Source organism: Nomascus leucogenys, chromosome X (assembly GCF_006542625.1).
Source record: "Nomascus leucogenys isolate Asia chromosome X, Asia_NLE_v1, whole genome shotgun sequence".
Classification (NCBI taxonomy): Eukaryota; Metazoa; Chordata; class Mammalia; order Primates; family Hylobatidae; genus Nomascus; species Nomascus leucogenys.
In genome coordinates, this window is record NC_044406.1 from 93,380,871 (window position 1) to 93,399,312 (window position 18,442).

Genomic DNA, 18,442 nt, shown 5'->3' on the forward strand with positions numbered 1-18,442 from the left:
CCTGCTATGCCCTATCTTGCTGTGTCTTCTTTGGAGAAATATCTATTCAAATGCTTTGCCCATTTCTACCCTCTCCTCTCGTCAAGCAGAAGGAAGGGACCTCTTTGGGAGCCATGAGCTGTGCAGCCTGGGGTTAAGGAAGGGGTGATGCCAGCACTTCCTTAGACACCCTGGCTGATGTCTCAGTACGTTGTGTCTTCCCCCCACCCCCCGCACACACACACACACACACACACACACACCGCCCCTGGTACACTGTCTCTGAGTCCAGTTCAGCACTAGGACTCTCCTAGGAGCTGCAGTCCTTGTAGCCTAGACTGCCTTTCCAGTTTATTTGGGACCTCAGAGCACTTTAGCCTGTGGTGGTGAGGCTTGTGGACTGCTAGAATTAGTAATTTTTTTCTAGCTAGTGCTGGTTTCAGTGCTCCATCCATGAGCAGGCATCAGCTGAATTTGGTCCACTTTTGCTTTCTGCTGTAACAAGGGCAGCACTGAGTTCAATGCCTCACAATTGCTGGATCTCCCTCTCCCTAGGGCACAGAAATGCTCTCTGTACCCTGCCATGGCTGCAGGGGGGTGGGGGGGTGGTATTGGTGGTTCAGGAGTGTTTTTTCTACCTCTTCAGTGCCTCTTTCAGTGATATGAAGTTAAAACCAGGTACTGTGAGTGCTCACCCGACTTTTGATTCACATGAAGGTGCTTTTTTTGTGTGTGGATAGTTGTTAAATTAATGTCCTTGTCAGGGGAGGGGTGGGAGACAATTGGTGGAGCCTTCTATTCTGCCCTCCTGCTCTGCCTCCGATCCCTCAACTTGATTTCATTTCCTTTGGATACATACCCAGTAGTGGAATGGCTGGATTAAATGGTTATTCTGTTTCACTTTTTGAGGAACTGCCAAGCTTTCCCATAGCAACTGCACTATTTTACATTCCCACCAGCAATTCGTGAGGATTCCAATTTCTCCACATCTTCACCAGCACTTGTTTTCTGCTTTGTTTTGTTGTTGTTGTTGTTGTTTTGACAACAGTGATCCTAATGGATGTGAAGTGGTATCTCATTGTGGTTTTGATTTGTTTTTCCCTAATTATTAATGATGTGTTAAGCATCTTTCCATGTGCTTGCTGTCCATTCATATGTCTTCTTTGGAGAAATATCTACTCAAATGCTTTGCCCATTTCTGAATTTGATTTGGGGGGTGTTGATATGGCTTCATCTTTACAACTTAAAATTTTAATCCATTTAGAATTTATTTTTGTGTAAAGAATGAGATAGGGATCCTTGGCCAGGCACGGTGGCTCACGCCTGTAGTCCCAGCACTTTGGGAGGCTGAGGTGGGCGGATCACAAGGTCAAGAGATCGAGACCATCCTGGCCAACATGGTGAAACCCCGTCTCTACTAAAAATACAAAAATTAGCCAGGCGTGGTGGTGCACACCAGTAGTCCCAGCTACTCAGGAGGCTGAGGCAGGAGAATCGCTTGAACCCAGGAGGTGGATGTTGCAGTGAGCCGAGATCTCACCACTGCACTCTAGCCTGGCAACAGAGCGAGACTCCATCTCAAAAAAAAAAAAAAAAAAAAAAAAGAGTGAGATAGGGATCCAGCTTCATATTTTTTTCCAAATAGCCATTTATCCCAAGTCATTTATTGAATACTGATTACTGATATGATATCCTACTTGGTGTCATCTTTAATTTTGAAGTCCAAGGATATCATTTTGGAAGTACAGCATAATATGGAAATGTTTCAACACATCTAAGAAAACAATTTTATTATTCTCTAGGTAATCAAGGTTTCCCTTATTAGTTTCAGAGACAGGAATACCACACTGTATTACAATATCTATTGGACTATGCTCAATTACAAAGCAACTCTAAAGTCACAGGGACTTTAACTCAAGAAGTTTATTTCTTGCTCAAGTCTGATGCAATCAGTCATCAGTTCTCTTGCCAGCAGCAATTCACGAATCCAGTCTGCTTCCATCTTGTTGCTGCCCAAGCAGGAAAAAATGGCTTCTAGCGTTGTCAAGGCAGAGGAAGAAAAAGATGAAGGAGATGCTGGCTTTTAATTACACTGGACCAGAATTGACACGTTACTTCTACTTGCATTCTCATCTGCAGGAACTAAGTTACATGATCCCAGCCTAGCTACAAGGGAAGCCAGGACACTTTGTTTTTTCCTATGACCAAAGAGAGGAAATGGAGTGGAGAACACATAGTGTTGCCTTTGTCACACTTATCTTATGAATTTGTAAGGTTCCTAAAAATGTATAATTTTTGTAATTCTAGCAATTTGAAATGAACCGAAGAGTAGCTCGTTTTATAGGTAAAATCTATAGTCCTTTTTAAAGAATTTTTATGATATAAATACTATCCTAATTTCATAATAGGTTTCCTTAAGTAAAGATTATCAGTGCTAATATTTAATTGAAGGCTTGCTATGTGTCAACTACCATTCTAAATGCTTTATGTGTATTTAATCCTCAAAATACGCTATGATGTAGGTACTAGATAAGCAAATTGAGGCATAGAGAAGTTGTCATTTGTTCAAAGCATTACACAACTAGGCAGAATTACCTGAACAGAAGACTTATTTATATTTTATGTTGTGGATAGAAGTAAGTCATTGTTCATAAAAGTCAAAATATGATAACACTTAGAATTATCAAGGTTTAGGTTGTTACTGTTAGCATCAGATCTCAAGATCTTGAAATCTTTCCAAAGCATCTGGATTAAAGTCCACCCCACTCAAGGCAAAAGAAAATTATATAGTACTACCAGTTGCAATCATTATGATTTAGTGAACTTACACAATTTTAAATCATTAATTAGATCTTTTGATAAGTCTAGCAGAGATGGATTTACTGTGATGCTAATGTAGCCTAAATTTTCACAAATCTCTTCTAAAACCCATTTGGCATTCTTATGTATTTTGTATTTTTTCATTAAAACGTGCCCCCAAATAGTATACCCTTGGGGTCCCACAAAACCTGGATCTACCACTATATTTTAGCATAGTTTTGTAGAGATGTAGCTCTAGCATAAAAGATTAAAAGCATATGCCTTCATGCCAGCTTGTCTGGATAAGAATCACCATGTGACTTTGCTTGTTACTTAACTTCTAAGTGTTTTCATTTTCTTATATTGAAAATAAAGTATTTTTATGCATAGCCACCAAAGTCTGTGATGCATTATGTTAGCAGTAGTCAGCTAGTGTTTTGACAGTTTCCTTAAACACCTGGAGCCCAGAAATGAAAAAGAAAAAATATATTCTCCCAGTTTTTGTAGATTGACCCGGAGTGGTGGCACTCCTTCGACACTTAGCCAGGCCATTTACAATTCTGCCTTAGCCTTCACTTCCTGCTTGCTCAGAGCATGAAGGTCAGCCACAGATGAGTGATTAGAGTCTTCTCAGCCTTTTTCTGACCATGTATCTACCCTGGGTATGCATGTGGCCTTCTTGATTCCCTGTTGTACAAAGGAGCTTTTAAAGCCCACATTCCACCATATATATCTTTTCTCAGCTTCTTCCTGCCCAGGATTTTTTGGTTTGCTGCTTGCTTGTCCCAACTTTATAACCTGCCCAGCTGCACGGGCTAGTATTTTTGTCTTTAAATGCATTCAGCAATGCCACCACCAGAAAAGCCATCCCAGCTGTGGGAATGCTCCAAACTGGGTAAAACAAAAGTAAACCCTTGCATCTTCCTTGAGGGAGCTACTGTAAAGATGAGAACACACGACCACATCTTTGAGAATAAGGTCTGCATTGCTCCCGTTGGCACTAGCAACCTGCACCAGAAGTGCAAGCAGCCATCTTCGTGACTGCCCCTTATCTGCGGATTGAGGAGTGGTAGGCAGGCAATTTAAAACACCACAGCACACTCCACCCACTGTGTAGCAGTTTATTTCTTTATTAATTTTTCCCTAGTTGCTCTAAGTTTTTGTCTAGATTCTAGAGTTCTGCAAAAGTTGATTCTAAGAGTTTTTGTCAGCTTATAAGATGCTTTATAGAAGGACAGGGCCCTGGAACTCGTTACTCTGCCATGTCACTCACCTGATCCATTTTTTTTTTTTTTTTTTTTCTGAGAAGCGAATTGTCTTACTGGAGACCTGATCCATTTTTCACAGAGTTTCTCAAGAGTATCCAAAGATAAGTTTTAATTAATAAAGCCACTTTAAAGGAAATACACTTTAAAAGATGCATCAGTTACACATATACACATATGTATACATGTATTTATGTGGTAAAATATATAAGGCAAATATAGTTTTGCTCTATGGCTTATAGTTTTACAAAAATATTGATAATTGAATTTCAAATAGAAAACTTTATCTTTGCATTTCTTTGAAGTATACCAATAAGCTGTTTATTTGGAACCTTATAAGTGACCTTGAAGATATATGGATTTGTTTTGCTCCACCAAGAACAAAACAAAAACCCAAAAACTAAATGTGGCTTTTGAATACCAGTTCATGCCTTGACATTGTTGGTGTATCTGTTTGATGTGTTCACCTTTATCTGCAGGAGTTGCCATATAATTTTGGTAAATGCATGTAATAAATTCAAGGGAAGAGGGAGAGGACGGGGCACAGTGTTAATATTATAAGAAAAAATTAACAGCTTATGTGATACTAAAGTCAGGTAAATATTTAACTATTTTACAGTACTTACCATCTGCTTTTTACTTTTAGGTGATATTATAAAAGCGGCAACTGAACTGGATAGAGTGCATATCGTCGGTATCTTGGATATCTGTAATTTGGGTAATAATAAAGTGGAAGTCTATTTGCACAAGATTTATAGTCCAGAGAATACTTCTTAAAAGTTAGCAAATGAAATTATTACAGATTATACGAGTGTACTGCTTTAAAGATATTCCATCATTTTGCTGGTAATTTCAGTAACTGTTTTCAGCAAGAATATTACATGAGCTCTAAAGTTATTAAGCAGTTTTATGTTCGTTTTGTGTTTAGGGAGCTAAAACACTTCATTTTAGATTCATTATTGAAAAAGGTCATCAAAATAATTTTTGTGTATAAGGAAATTTACCTTGTTTACCTTACTAGTATGACTATTATCTTGACTTGTAGTAATTTATGTTCACTATTCCATTTGTGAAGTGTACTTTCATTCTAAAGCCTCAGTATAAGGCATCCTAACTTACAAGAGTAACTTTCCATGGATATTTAACATCCTTCCAATTTTATTCACATATAATGGGAAATTTTGAATTGCCGGTTTGAAGACTGTTCTCCTAAAGTGTTCAACCTGCACTTCTCACAACCAAGGTAGTTTGTATCATTTTCAAAAGTACACATTATTAGGCTCTAGTTGCCCCTGGTCCTTAGCTTGCTCAGCTGCAAAATAAGTGTGCTAAATTAAATTGTCTTAAGGTTTTTCCGCTTCATTTTGTGACTTTGTGTGGCTTGAATTTCTCAGTATTTTAACCAGTGTGTTGATGTTAAAGTCAAAGGCTGCAGTATGTCTATATTCCTGCTGTACTCATTTGTAGTTTCAGTATATGTAATGTGAGTTTAAATAGTGAAATTGTATCTCATATTAACATTTCAAATGCTCATATTGAAAATGGAAAATAGTAAATACAGGAATTGATTTTATTCTGGTTGTCTATAATGCTTAATTTTAAATGTAAATGGCCACTCTGCATTTGCAAGGCCCAGTGGTTGACATCTGTGTGGTTTGTTAGATGAGACAAAATGACCATTAAATGAGTTTATAGATTATTCTGTATCAAGATAAATCTGATTCCAGTTAAGCTATAAACTTGTGGGATTTCCTTGTAGCCCTATAGTTCTGTGACTTCATTTGCTATACACTTTAAATGTGTTGGGCAGCCTATGAACCTAAAGACATACTGCAGTTTGTTCATAAATGTGTTCAGTCTTTTATTCTTTATAATTGTGTGTAAATGTTAATTAAATAGTGGATTCCTCTCGTGTTACAGTTTTGAATGAATTATTAAAGAAGTTAAAATGCAACAACTTTTTGGTCTCCTGTCTCATTTTGAATGAATTTGATGTGTTTCCTTCATATTTTTGGCCTAAATATATACTTACTAAATGAGCCAAGATGATTCTTCCATATGGGTTTAAAGACTGTTGTCAAAACAAATCTGAACTATATTAGCTTTTTGAAAAATTATATGCACATTTTCAGCGAAAATCAAGCAATATCCCTAAAAGAACTCAAGTACCTCTGATGTTATTCTAAGGTTATTGTACCTGACTTCTAGTAGCTTGAGACCTAGAAGTTGTCCCTAACAAGGTTTTAATATCTATTTTGTAGATGGGGAACTGAAAGAGAAAAAGACTAAATGACTTAATGTGAATTAGTAAAGACAATTTAATGGTAAGGTCAAGCTTATATTCCAAAGTCTGTTTCTTTAAACTCTAATTCGAGCAAAAAGTAAAATGTTTGAGGCTGGGTGTGGTGGTTCACGCCTGTAATCCCAGCACTTTGGGAGGCCAAGATGAGTGGATTGCTTGAGCTTAAGAGCTCGAGACCAGCCTGGGCAACATCGTAAGACCCCTGCATCTAAAAAAATAGAAAAAGTAAAATGTTTAAATAATAATACAATTTCTATTAGTATATTAGATCACTACACAATAAATTCTATGCCTTGGGGCTCATGAAATAATGAGCTAAATTATTGCAGCTTATATTCAAATCTTCAAGTGTCCACTCTAAGCCTAGCACTGGGCTAGCACTAGGAACACAATACAATACAAACAAAAATAAACAAGGCCCCTATTCTCATGGAACTTAAAAGTCTCATGAAGAAGAAACGCATCCAAATAATTGCACAAATAAGTGAGACAAATGTGTCAATGGAAACATGTGATTATATTAGAGCTTTTTAACAAAGTGGGGGGCACTAGGAAAGTTTTTCCTGAGGAAGTGAACTTGAGGTATAAAGGACATGCAGCAAAAGGTGTGTTTGAGAATTGAATAAGGACTGATATGGCTGGAGTGCAGAAAGTGAGATACAAGATGAGACAGGCAAATAGACAAGGGCTCTTACAGACTATACCGTCTTATAGGCTATGGCAAAGACTTTAGAAGTTTGTATCTTTAAAGCACTGGGAAGCCATTGAAAGATTTGTGGCCAGTATATGCCATGATTCAATTCCTGTTTTAGAATGGTCACTGTCTGCTGGAAGAAGAGCGGATTACAAGGAGATTGGCAGAGACTGCTATAATAGATTTACCCTAATACCTATTCTCTTCTTCTATAGTAATAGATCTCCCAATATTTATCTGGGAACAAAGCTACCTAGAATAAAGAATACCTTGCTCTGTTCCCTTTGTAGCTAAGTAGGCCATATGACCAAGTCCTGACCAATGGGAGTGAGCATATGTGATATGTACAATTTTGGAACCATTCCCTCAAAGGTTAAGAGGTAATGTTTTATTTCCGTCCACCCCCCACTTCCTGCTAGCTATAAAGTGAGCATAGTCGTGAGACATTGTAGATCACGCAGAGAAAAGCAACACCCTAGGGATGGCAGAGCAACCAGCTATTAGGAGCCGAGGTCCCTGTCATTATGGAGCTGCCATGCCAGCTTTGTACACTGCTTACCACAGTTTTGGCTGTTACATGAGACAAAATTAAACTTCTATTTTCTTTAAGTCACTATTATTTTGAGTATCTGAACAGAAGTTAAACCTGTATTCTACAAATGTAGGAGGCAAAGGTGAAAGCAAAGAGACCAGCTAGGTAACAAATAATATTGAGATAGGTAGATATATTCAATATAAATTTTAAAGGTAACATTAAAACGCAGATTTTGTTACAGTTAAAATATAGATTTTTAAATGTAATAAGTACTTTCATTCAGGTACTTAATATTAAGTACAAGTAGTTGAAAAGGTCTAGTGATGTTAAATTTTGACAGCAGTATATAGTAGTGGTTCTAAAACTTAGCTTCATGTTGGTATCACCTAGAAAGCTTCATAATTACTGTGCCTGAGATGCACCTCTAATTGGGGTGTGGCCTGGGCACTGGAGTAGTTAAAAGGTCCCCAGGTGATTTTAATGTGCAAATAACTTTGCAAATCATTGGTATATAGTACTGTTTCAAGCATTTGTTAGTTTTATTAGAGCTCAAGTGTCACACAGTGCTTTAAACTCACCTCCTATTTAGGCTCTGTAATTTCATGTACTCTTAATGCAGCTTTATTATGAATTGTGCTGCTGGGAAGGAAAACATTAGAAATTGGTAATTTGTAAACAACTTTTTCACAGAGCTCTAGTGTGTTTCATTTGGAAAAGACCTTATAGATAAACCCTAGTCTAACCTTGTTTATTGTGAAAATGAAGTAAAGGGCCCAGAGAAATTTTTATTTTCCCAAGGATATGATACTAGTTATTGCAGAGTTGGCACTTGTGGAAAGTTTTGGGTTGTGAGATGCTCCATAAATGTTCAGAGTACCACTTAAAGTAAAAGTAAACATCAAACATTTATAGATTGGAAGTTGAGGCACAATGAGTTTAAAATGAAATGGCAGCAACTTATTTGTCAAAACCAGAACTAGATCCAGTTACTATACGTCATGTAGAAGTTGTATGATCTAAAGTTCTTAAACTTGAAAGTGCATAGAAATTACCTGGAGAGCTTATTTAAAAAGCAAGTTCCTAGGTTTCCCCTCAGATTTTGATTCAAGATGATGGAGGGTGGGACCCAAGAACCTTCATTTTAGTAAGCTTCCAAGGGATCCTAATGTAGGTGTTCCACAGATAAACTAAAAACACTGAATAAGCACTTAGACCATTCACCTTCCAGCACATTATCTTAAGAGTTAAAAAAAAAAAGAAAGAAAATTGTATTGATGGGTATTTATTATTTTAGGACTAATTCTACTCAACTGCAAATTTTTAAATACAATTTAAAATTGTATTTGAAAGTTATGACTGTCTCTGAAAACCATAAAAGGAAAATGTAAAAGCACTTATGTGCATTATATATGACGATGGTTACCATAACGTCATGTACTTCAGGTGGAAGCAGAGCAAGATGATCAAAAAGAAGACTCCACCAATTATATGCACAACAGTAACACAAAATTGAACAACTATCCACACAAAAACACCTTTATAGGAACCAAAAATCAGGCGAGTGATCACAATACCTGGTTTTAACATATTAAGGAAGGAGGCACTGAAGAGGGTAGAAAAGACAATCTTGAATTGCCTACACCACCCATCCACCAGCAGCAACCACGTGGTGTGGACAGAGAATCTGTGTGCATGGGGGGAGGGAGAGTGCAGTGATTGTGGGACTTCGCATCGGAACTCAGTGCTGCCCTGTCACAGGAAAGCAACACAGGGCAGAATTCAGCCAGTGCTCACAGAGGGAGCATTTAGAACAGCCCTAGCCAGGGGGAATCCTCCATCCCAGTGGTAGGAACCTGAGTTCCAGCAAGCCCCACCACCACAGGCTGAAGTTCTCTGGGGTCCTAAATAAATGAAAGGCAGTCTACACCACAAGGACTGCAATTCCTGGGCAAGCAACAGTGCTGTGCAGGGCTCACAGGCAGTGAGACACTGGGTAAGGCAGCCAAGGGAGTGCTTGCATCACCCCTCCCCCAACCTTAGGCAGTGCAGCTTACAGCTCCAGGAGAGACTCCTTCCTTCTGCTTAAGGAGAGGAGAGGGGAGAGTAAAGAGGACTTTGTCTTGCAACTTGGATACTAGTTCAGTCAAAGTAGGATAAGGCACCGGGCAGAGCGCTGAGGCTTCCATTCCATGTCTCAGCTACCAGATGACATTTCTAGACACACCCTGGGCCAGACGATAGCCTGCTGCCTAGAAGGGAAAGACACTGTGCTAGCAGGATTTATCACCTGCTGACTAAAGAGGCCTTGGGTCCTGAATAATCAGCAGTGATAACCAGGCAGTACTCACTGTGGGCCATTGGTGAGACTCAGAGACATGCTGGCTTCAGGTGTGACCCAGCACATTCCCAGCTGTGGTGGCTACAGGGATAGATTCTTTCTGCTTGAAGAAAGGAGAGGGAAGAGTAAACGGACTTTGTCTTGCAGCTTGGGCACCAGCTCAGCCACATTGGGGTAGAGCACCAAGCAGGCTTCTAGAGTTCCTGATACCAGGCCTTTGCTCCTGGACAGTATTTCTGGACCTTCCCTGGGCCAGAGGGGAGCCAGTGCCCTTAAGGGAGAGACCCAGACCTGGAAGCATTCACCACAGGCTGACAGAACAGCCCTTGGCCAGTAAACATCAGGGATAGCCAGGCAGTACTTGCCACAGCCTGGGGTGGTGATGGCCACAGGAAAAAACTCCTCCACTGGAGAAAAGTGGAGGAAAGGGTAAAAAAGATTTGGTCGTGCAACTTGGGTACCACATCAGCTTCAGTAGAATACGGTACCAGGTAGATTCCTAAGGTCCCAACCCCAGCCCTTGGCTCCTGGATAGCATCTCCCAGGATTGGGTGAGGAACTTGCCACCCTGAAGGGAAGGACATAAGCCTGGTTGCATTTGCCACTTGTTAATTGTAAAGCCATAGGGGCTTGAGTAAACATAGGTGGTCGCCAGGAATGGTCACCATGGGTCTTGGGCAAAACCCAGTGCTGTTTGCTTCAGATCTGACCCAGCACATTTCCAATGGTGGTAGAAACAGGGGTACTTGTATCAACCCTCACTCAGCTCCAGGAAGTTCAGCACAGAGAGAGAGATTCTGTTTGTTTGGGGCAAAGTAAGGGAAGACAACAAGAGTCTCTGCCTGGTAATCCAGGGAATTCTTTTAGATCTTACCCAAGACCACCAAGGCAGTAACTCTGTGTGTCTACAAGAGACACAGAATTACTGGGTTTGGAGTGCCCCCTAATGAAGATATGGCTGCAGGGATCAAAGACTTAGACCACAACACCTAAGTCCCTTTAAAGACTTGGCAAGCTTCCTTAAGCAGGATGGGTACAAACAAGCCCAGACAGTGAAGACTACAGTAAGTACCTATCCCTTCAATTTCCAAAGTCCACAAGCATCAAGGCCATCCAAGCAAACATGACCTCACCAAATGAACTAAACAAGGCACCGTTGACCAATCCTGAAGAGACAGAGATACGTGATATTTCAGGCAAAGAAGTCAAATGAGCTGTTTTGAGGAAGCTCAACGAAATTCAAAGTAACATGGAGAAGGATTTCAGAATCCTATCAGATAAATTTAACAAAGAGATTGAAATAATTTTAAAAGAAGCTGAAATTCTGGAGCTGAAAAATGCAAATGACATACTGAAGGATGCATTAGAGTCTCTCAACAACAACAAAAAGATCAAGCAGAAGAAAGAATTAGTGAGCTTGAAGACAGCCTATTTGAAAATACAAAGAGAAGATAAAAGAAAAAAAGAATTAAAAAGAGTGAAACACACCTACAGGATCTAGAAAATAGCATCAGAAGGGCAAATCTAAGAGTTATAGGTCTTAAAAAGGAAGTAGGGAGATCAGGGTAGAAAGTTTATTCAGAGGAATAATAATAGAGAACTTCCCAAACCTAGAGAAAGATAGGAATATTCAAGTACAAGAAAGTTATAGAAAACCAACCAGATTTAACCCAAAGAAGACTACCTCAATGCATTAAGTAATAAATTTCCAAAGGTCAAGGATAAAGAAAGGATCCTACAAGCAGTAAGAGAAAATAAACAACTAACATACCAAGGAGCTCCAATATGCCTGGCAGCAAACTTTTCAGTGGAAACCTTACAGGCCAGGAGAGAGTAGCATGACATATTTAAAGTATTGAAGGAAAGAAGCTTTCATCCTAGAATAGACTATCCAGATAAAATATTCTTAAAACAGGAAGGCGAAATACTTTCCCAGACAAACAGAAGCTGAGGGACTTCATCAACACCAGACCTGTCCTATGAAAAATGCTACAGGGAGTTCTTCAATCCGAAAGAAATGGATGTTAATGAGTCATAAGAAATCATCTGAAGAGACAAAACTCACTGGTAATAGTAAGTACACAGAAAAACACAAAATATTATAACACTGTATTTGTGGTATCTAAACTACATATATCTTGAGTAGAAAGACTAAGAGATGAACCTATCAAAAATAAAAACTACAACAACTTTTCAAGAAATAGATAGTATAATAAAATATAAATAGAAAAAACAAAAAGTTAAAACATGGGAGTATGAAGTTAAAGTATAGAGTTTTATTAGTTTTCTCTTTGCTTGTTTGTTTGTTTATTTATGCAATCAGTGTTAGGTAGTTATCAGTTTAAAATAATCAGTTATAAAATATTATTTGCAAGCCTAGTGGCAACCTCAAATTAAAAAACCTACAACAAATACACAAAAAATAAAAATCAAGAAATCATAACACCAGAGAAAATCACCTTTACTAAAGGGAAGAAAACAATGAAGGAAAGAAGGAAGAGAAGATCACAAAACAACCAGAAAACAAATAACGAAGTGTCGAGAGTAAGCCCTTACTTATCAGTAATAAGATTGAATATAAATGAACTGAACTTTCCAATCAAGAGATAGACAATGGCTGAATGGATGAAACAAAAAACAAGACCCGACTATCTGCTATCTATGAAAAACACACTTTACCTCTAAAGACACATATAGACTGAAAATAAAGGGATAGAAAAAGATATTCCTGCCAAAGGAAACCAAAAAAGAGCAGGAGTAGCTATTCTCACATTAGACAAAATATATTTCAAGATAAAAATTATAAGAAGAGACAGAGATCATTACATAATGATAAAGGGGTCAGTTCAGCAAGAGGATATAACAATTGTAAATATATATGCACCCAACACTAGAGTATCTAGATATATAAAATAAATATTATTAGAGCTAAAGACAGAGAGACCTCAAAAAAAAATAGCTGGAGGCTTCAACACCCTACATTCAGCATTAGACAGATCTTCCAGACAGAAAATCAACAAAGAAACATTGAACTTAATCTGCACTATAGACCAAATGGACCTAATAGATACTTACAGGACATTTCATCCAGTGGCTGCAGAATACACATTCTTCTCCTCACCACGTGGATCGTTCTCAATGATAGACCATATATTAGTCCACAAAACAAGTTTTTAAAATTCAAAAAATAATGAAATTATATCAAATATATGTTCTGCCCACAATGGAATAAAACTAGATATCAACAGCAAGAGGAATTTTTGAAACTATACAATCATATAGAAATTAAATAATATGCTCCTGAGTGACCCATGGGTCAATGAAGAAACTGAGAACAAAACTAAAAAATGTATTGAAACAAATGATAATGGAAATACAACATATCAAAATGTATCATATACAGCAAAAGCAGTGCTAAGAGGAAAGTTTATAGTAGTAAGCACCTACATTTTAAAAGTAGAAAAACTTCCAATAAACAACCTAACAATACATCTTAAAGAACCAGAAAAGCAAGAGCAAACAAAATCTGAAATTGGTACAGAAAAGTAATAAAGATCAGAGCAGAAATAAATGAAACTGAAATTTACAAAAATACAAAACATCAGTGAAACAAAAACTCATTATTTTCAAAAGATAAATAAAATTGACAAACCTTTAGCTAAACTAGCTAAGAAAAAAAGAAAGAAGATACAAATAAATAAAATCAGAGGTGAAAAAGGAAACATTTCAACTGCTACTACAGAAATTTGAAGGATCATTTAAGGCTGCTATGAGCAACTATATGCCAATAAATTGGAAAACTTAGAAGAAATTTATAAATTCCTAGACTCATACAACCTTCCAAGATTGAACCATGAAGAAATCCAAAACCTGAACAGGCCAATAACAAGTAACAAGACCTAAGCCATAATAAAAATTCTCCCAGTAAAGGAAAACAGGAGACCAAATGGTTTCGGTGCTGAGTTCTACCAAATATTTAAGAAGAACTAACACCAATTCTACTCAAACTATTCCATAAAAGAGAGAAGGAGGGAATACTTCCAAACTCCTATGAGGCCAGTATTAACTTCATACCAAAACCAGAAAAAGATAAATCAACAAAAAGAAAACACAGGCCAATATCCCTGATATACATTGATGCAAAAATCCTCAACAAAATACTAGCAAACCAAATTCAACAACACATTAAAAAGTTCACTCATCATGACTAAGAGGGATTTATCCCAAGGATGCAAGGATGGCTCAACATACAAAAGTCAATCAATGTGATACATCATATCAACAGAATAAAGGACAAAAGCCATATGATCATTTCAATTGATGCTGAGAAACATTATGATAAAGTTCAACATCCCTTCATGATAAAAACCCTCAAAGAACTGAGTATAGAAAGAACATACCTCAACACAATAAAAGCTATATATAACAGACCCATTGCAAGTATCATGTTGAATGGGGAAAAACTGAAAGTATTTCCTCTAAGATCTGGAACATGACAAGGATGCCCACTTTCACCACTATTATTCAACATTGTACTGAGAATCCTACCTAGAACAATCAGACAAGAGAAGGAAATAAAGGGCATTTAAATTGGCAAGGAAATGTCAAATTATCCTTCTTTGCTGATGATATGATCTTGTAGTAGGAAAATCTGAAGATTCCACCGAAAACTATTAGAACAGATAAATAAATTCAGTAACGTTGCAGGATACAAAATCAACATTAAGAAAGTTAGTAGCATTTCTATATGCTGATAGCAAACAATCTGAAAAGGAGACCAAAAAATTTATTCCACTTACCAAAGCCAAAAACAAAATAAAATACAGAGGAGTAAACTTAATCAAAGAAATAAAATACCTCTAAAATGAAAACTATAAAACATTGACTCAAGAAATTGAAGAGGCCAAAAAAAATGAAAAGATAGTCCATGTCTATGGATTGGAAGAACCAATATTGTTAAAATGTCCACAATACCCAAAGCGATCTATGGAATTCAACACAATCCCTACTAAAATACCAATGACATTCTTCACAAAGAGAAAATGAAAATTCCTAATATTTATATAAACCCCCAAAGATTCAGAATAGCCAAAGTGATCCTGAACAAAAAGAACAAAACTGGTGGAATCACATTACCTGACTTCAAATTGTACTACACAGCTATAGTAACCAGAACAGCATGGCACTGGTATGAAAACAGACACAGAGACCAAAGGAACAGAATAGAGAAACCAGAAATAAATCCATACATCTAAAGTGAACTCATTTTCAACAAATATGCCAAGAACATACACTGGGGAATGGACAGTATCTTCAATAAATGGTGATGGGAAAACTGGATATCCATACACAGAGGAATAAAACTAGACCCTATCTCTCACCATATACAAAAATCAAATCAAAATCAATTAAAGGCTTAAATCTAAGACTTCAAACTCTGAAACTACTACAAGAAAACTTTGGGGAAACTCTCCAGGTCATTGGATGGGGCAAAGATTTCTTGAGTAATACTCTACAAGCTCAGGCAATCAAATCAAAAATGGACAAATGAGTTCACATCAAGTTAAAAAGCTTCTGCACAGCAAAGGAAACAATCAACAAAGTGAAGAGACAATTCACAAAATGGGAGAAAATATTTGCAAACTATTCATCTATAAACTAGGGATTAATAACCAAAATATATAAGGAACACAAGCAATTTACAGGGCAGAATCTAATAATCCAATCAAAATGGGCAAAATATCTGGTAAAAGATTTCTCAAAAGAAGACATACGAATGGCAAACAGATTCACAAAAATGTACTCAACATCATTGATCATCAGAGAAATGCAAATCAAAACTACAATGAGATTTCATCTTACCCCAGTTAAAATGGCTTTTATCCAAAAGACAGGCAATAATTAATACTGATGAGGATGTGGAGAAAAGAAAACCCTCATATAATGTTGGTGGAAATGTAAACTAGTACAACTACTATAGAGAACAGTTTGGAGGTTCCTCAAAAAACTAAAATAGAACTGCCATAAGATCCAGCAATCCCACTGTTAGGTCTATATACAAAAGAAAGGAACTCAACATATCGAAGATATATCTATATCCCTATGTTTATTGCAGCACTATTCACAATAACCATGATTTGGAAACAACTTAAGCGTCCATCAACAGACGAATGAATAAAGAAAATGTGGTACATATACATAATAGAGCACTATTTGGCCATAAAAAAAGAGTAAGATTCTGTCATTTGCAGCAACATAGGTAGAACTGGAGATCATCGTGTTAAGTGAAATAAGCCAGGAACAGAAAGACAAACTTTGCATGTTCTCACTTATTTGTGGAAGATAAAAATTAAAACAATTGAATTCATGGATATAGAAAGATAAAGGTTGGTTACAAGGCCTGCAAGAGTAGTGCAGAGGGAAGAAGCAGGGATGGTTGTTGGGTACAAAAATATAGTTAGATAGAATGAATAAGATCTAGTATTTGATAGCACAACAGAGGAACAATTTGTTGTATATTTACAAATAACCAGAAGAGTATAATTGGATTGTGTATAACACAAAGTGAAGATAAATGCTTGAGGTGATGGATATCCCATTTGCCCTGATGTGATTTTTACACATTGCATGCCTGTATTCAAATATCTCATGTTCCCCATGAATATATGCACCTACCCACATGCAAAATTTTTTTTTTCAAGTTTAAGTTATGTACTTCAACCTCCAGTGCAGTGTAACATAATAGCTTAGGAATGTTCTCTTATTACACCAACACTGGCACAAGATGTTATGGGAAGGTTGTCATTGTTTAAAATTTATTTTTTGTATTTTTTTTAATATATATATAGAGAGATGGGGTTTTGTCTTGTTGCCCAGGCTGGTCTCGAACTCCTGAGCTCAAGCAATCCGCCAGCCTCAGCCTCCCAAAGTGCTGGGATTACAGGCATGAGCCACTGCACCCAACAAAGTTGTCCTTTTTTCAGAACTTAATGATTTAACTTGTGCAAAAATATGTCAAGGTTTGAAACTAGTACGTTCAGATTATTTAACAGGGAGCCAGTGGTAAAGGCCTGGGTGTGCCTTCCTACCTTTCTCCTTGTTTGTGCATACAATTACACTTCTTTTTAAAGATACAAAGAAGGCTTAGTTTTATTACCAAAAGAAAGCCATAGTATGCATATTATTCTTTAATTTGCTTTGCTTTCCATGGGTATAAGATCTTTAATAACATGTAATAAAATACCTTTGGGGCATTTGCTACAAATATTTCCCCAATGTATCACTGCCCATTTAAAATAGTTTAACGTTGTTGAGTGGGCAAATGTTCCACTTTAATTTTTTCCACTGATATGACAGTCTTTTCCCTTTCACAAGGTTTAATAAATACCCAGGTCTGTGTCTGCTGGTTTTAAAAAATTCTTAATTTTTCAAAAAACATTATTACTTAATCCAACTGTAATTTATTTTGGTGTTTTGTGAGGAGGAAATGAGGAGCAAACTGATTATTTTCCTTCTTTAACTGACTAGCCAATTGTCCCATCACCGTTTATTGAATGGTGCCTTCTTGGGTTGTTTTGTTTTGTCTTGTTTTGTTTTTTGAGACAGAGTCACTCTGCCACCCAGGCTGAAGTGCAGTGGTGCAATCTCAGCTCACTGCAGCCTCGACCTCCCAGGCTCAAGCAATCCTCCTGCCTCAGCCTCCCGAGTAGCTGGGACCACAGATGCTCACCACCACACCAACTATTTTTTTTTTTTTTGGTAGAGATGGGGTTTCACCATGTTGCCCAGGGTGGTCTCAAACTCCAGGGCTCAAGCCATCTGCCTGCCTCTGCCTCCCAAAATGCTGAGATTACAGGCATGAGCCAACTTGCCTGGCCTTTTTGTATTTTTTATTGATAGATTATAGTTGTGCATATTTATGGGGTACATGTGAAATTTTGACACATGCAATGTATATTGATAAAATCAGGGTAATTGGGATATCCATCACCTGAAACATTTATCTTTTCTTTATGTTGGGATCATTACAATTCTTCTCTTCTAGCTGTTTTGAAATATACCATACACTGTTGCTAACTATATTCACCCTTCTGTACTATCGAATACTAGAACTTCTTCCTTCTAGCTAACTGTATTCTAGTACCCATTAACCAACTTCTCTTCATCCCTCCGTCCTCCTTCCCTTCCCAGCCTCTGGTAACTACCTTGGAGACATGGGAGGAGGAATGAGGCAGGAGAGCTTTTCCTTAGTGTATTTTTATCCTGAATTGTTTCCTGAATACGTAAAATGTGTTAAGATTTTTTAAATGTTCAAAACTTCAACCTATTAAATCCACTGAAAAAATCTGTTAGGATATAATCTTAAACACAGAAAAAGTTATTATAACAAAATGATAATAGCAAAAATATTATTTAAAATTTTGACCAAAAAAACAAAAATGGAATGACTAAGTAAACCGAGGTATTTCCATTAATGGAATATCATTTATCCAACAAAGCATTGTCTGCAAAGATTACAAGATAAAATATA

General features: G+C 37.2%; 1 protein-coding gene across 2 annotated transcripts in view; it reads left to right on the forward strand.

Annotated features, from left to right (window-relative positions):
* The window catches only part of RADX (RPA1 related single stranded DNA binding protein, X-linked), a 68,638-nt gene extending 62,637 nt beyond the window's left edge, over positions 1–6,001 (forward strand). For both annotated transcript variants that reach the window (XM_003262150.2, XM_003262149.2), the window contains one exon: positions 4,690–6,001. In XM_003262150.2, the coding sequence (XP_003262198.1) occupies positions 4,690–4,820 (131 nt within the window). In that variant the 3' untranslated portion in view covers positions 4,821–6,001. The remainder of the gene's footprint in view (positions 1–4,689) is intronic.
* The last annotated feature ends 12,441 nt before the right edge of the window (positions 6,002–18,442 follow it).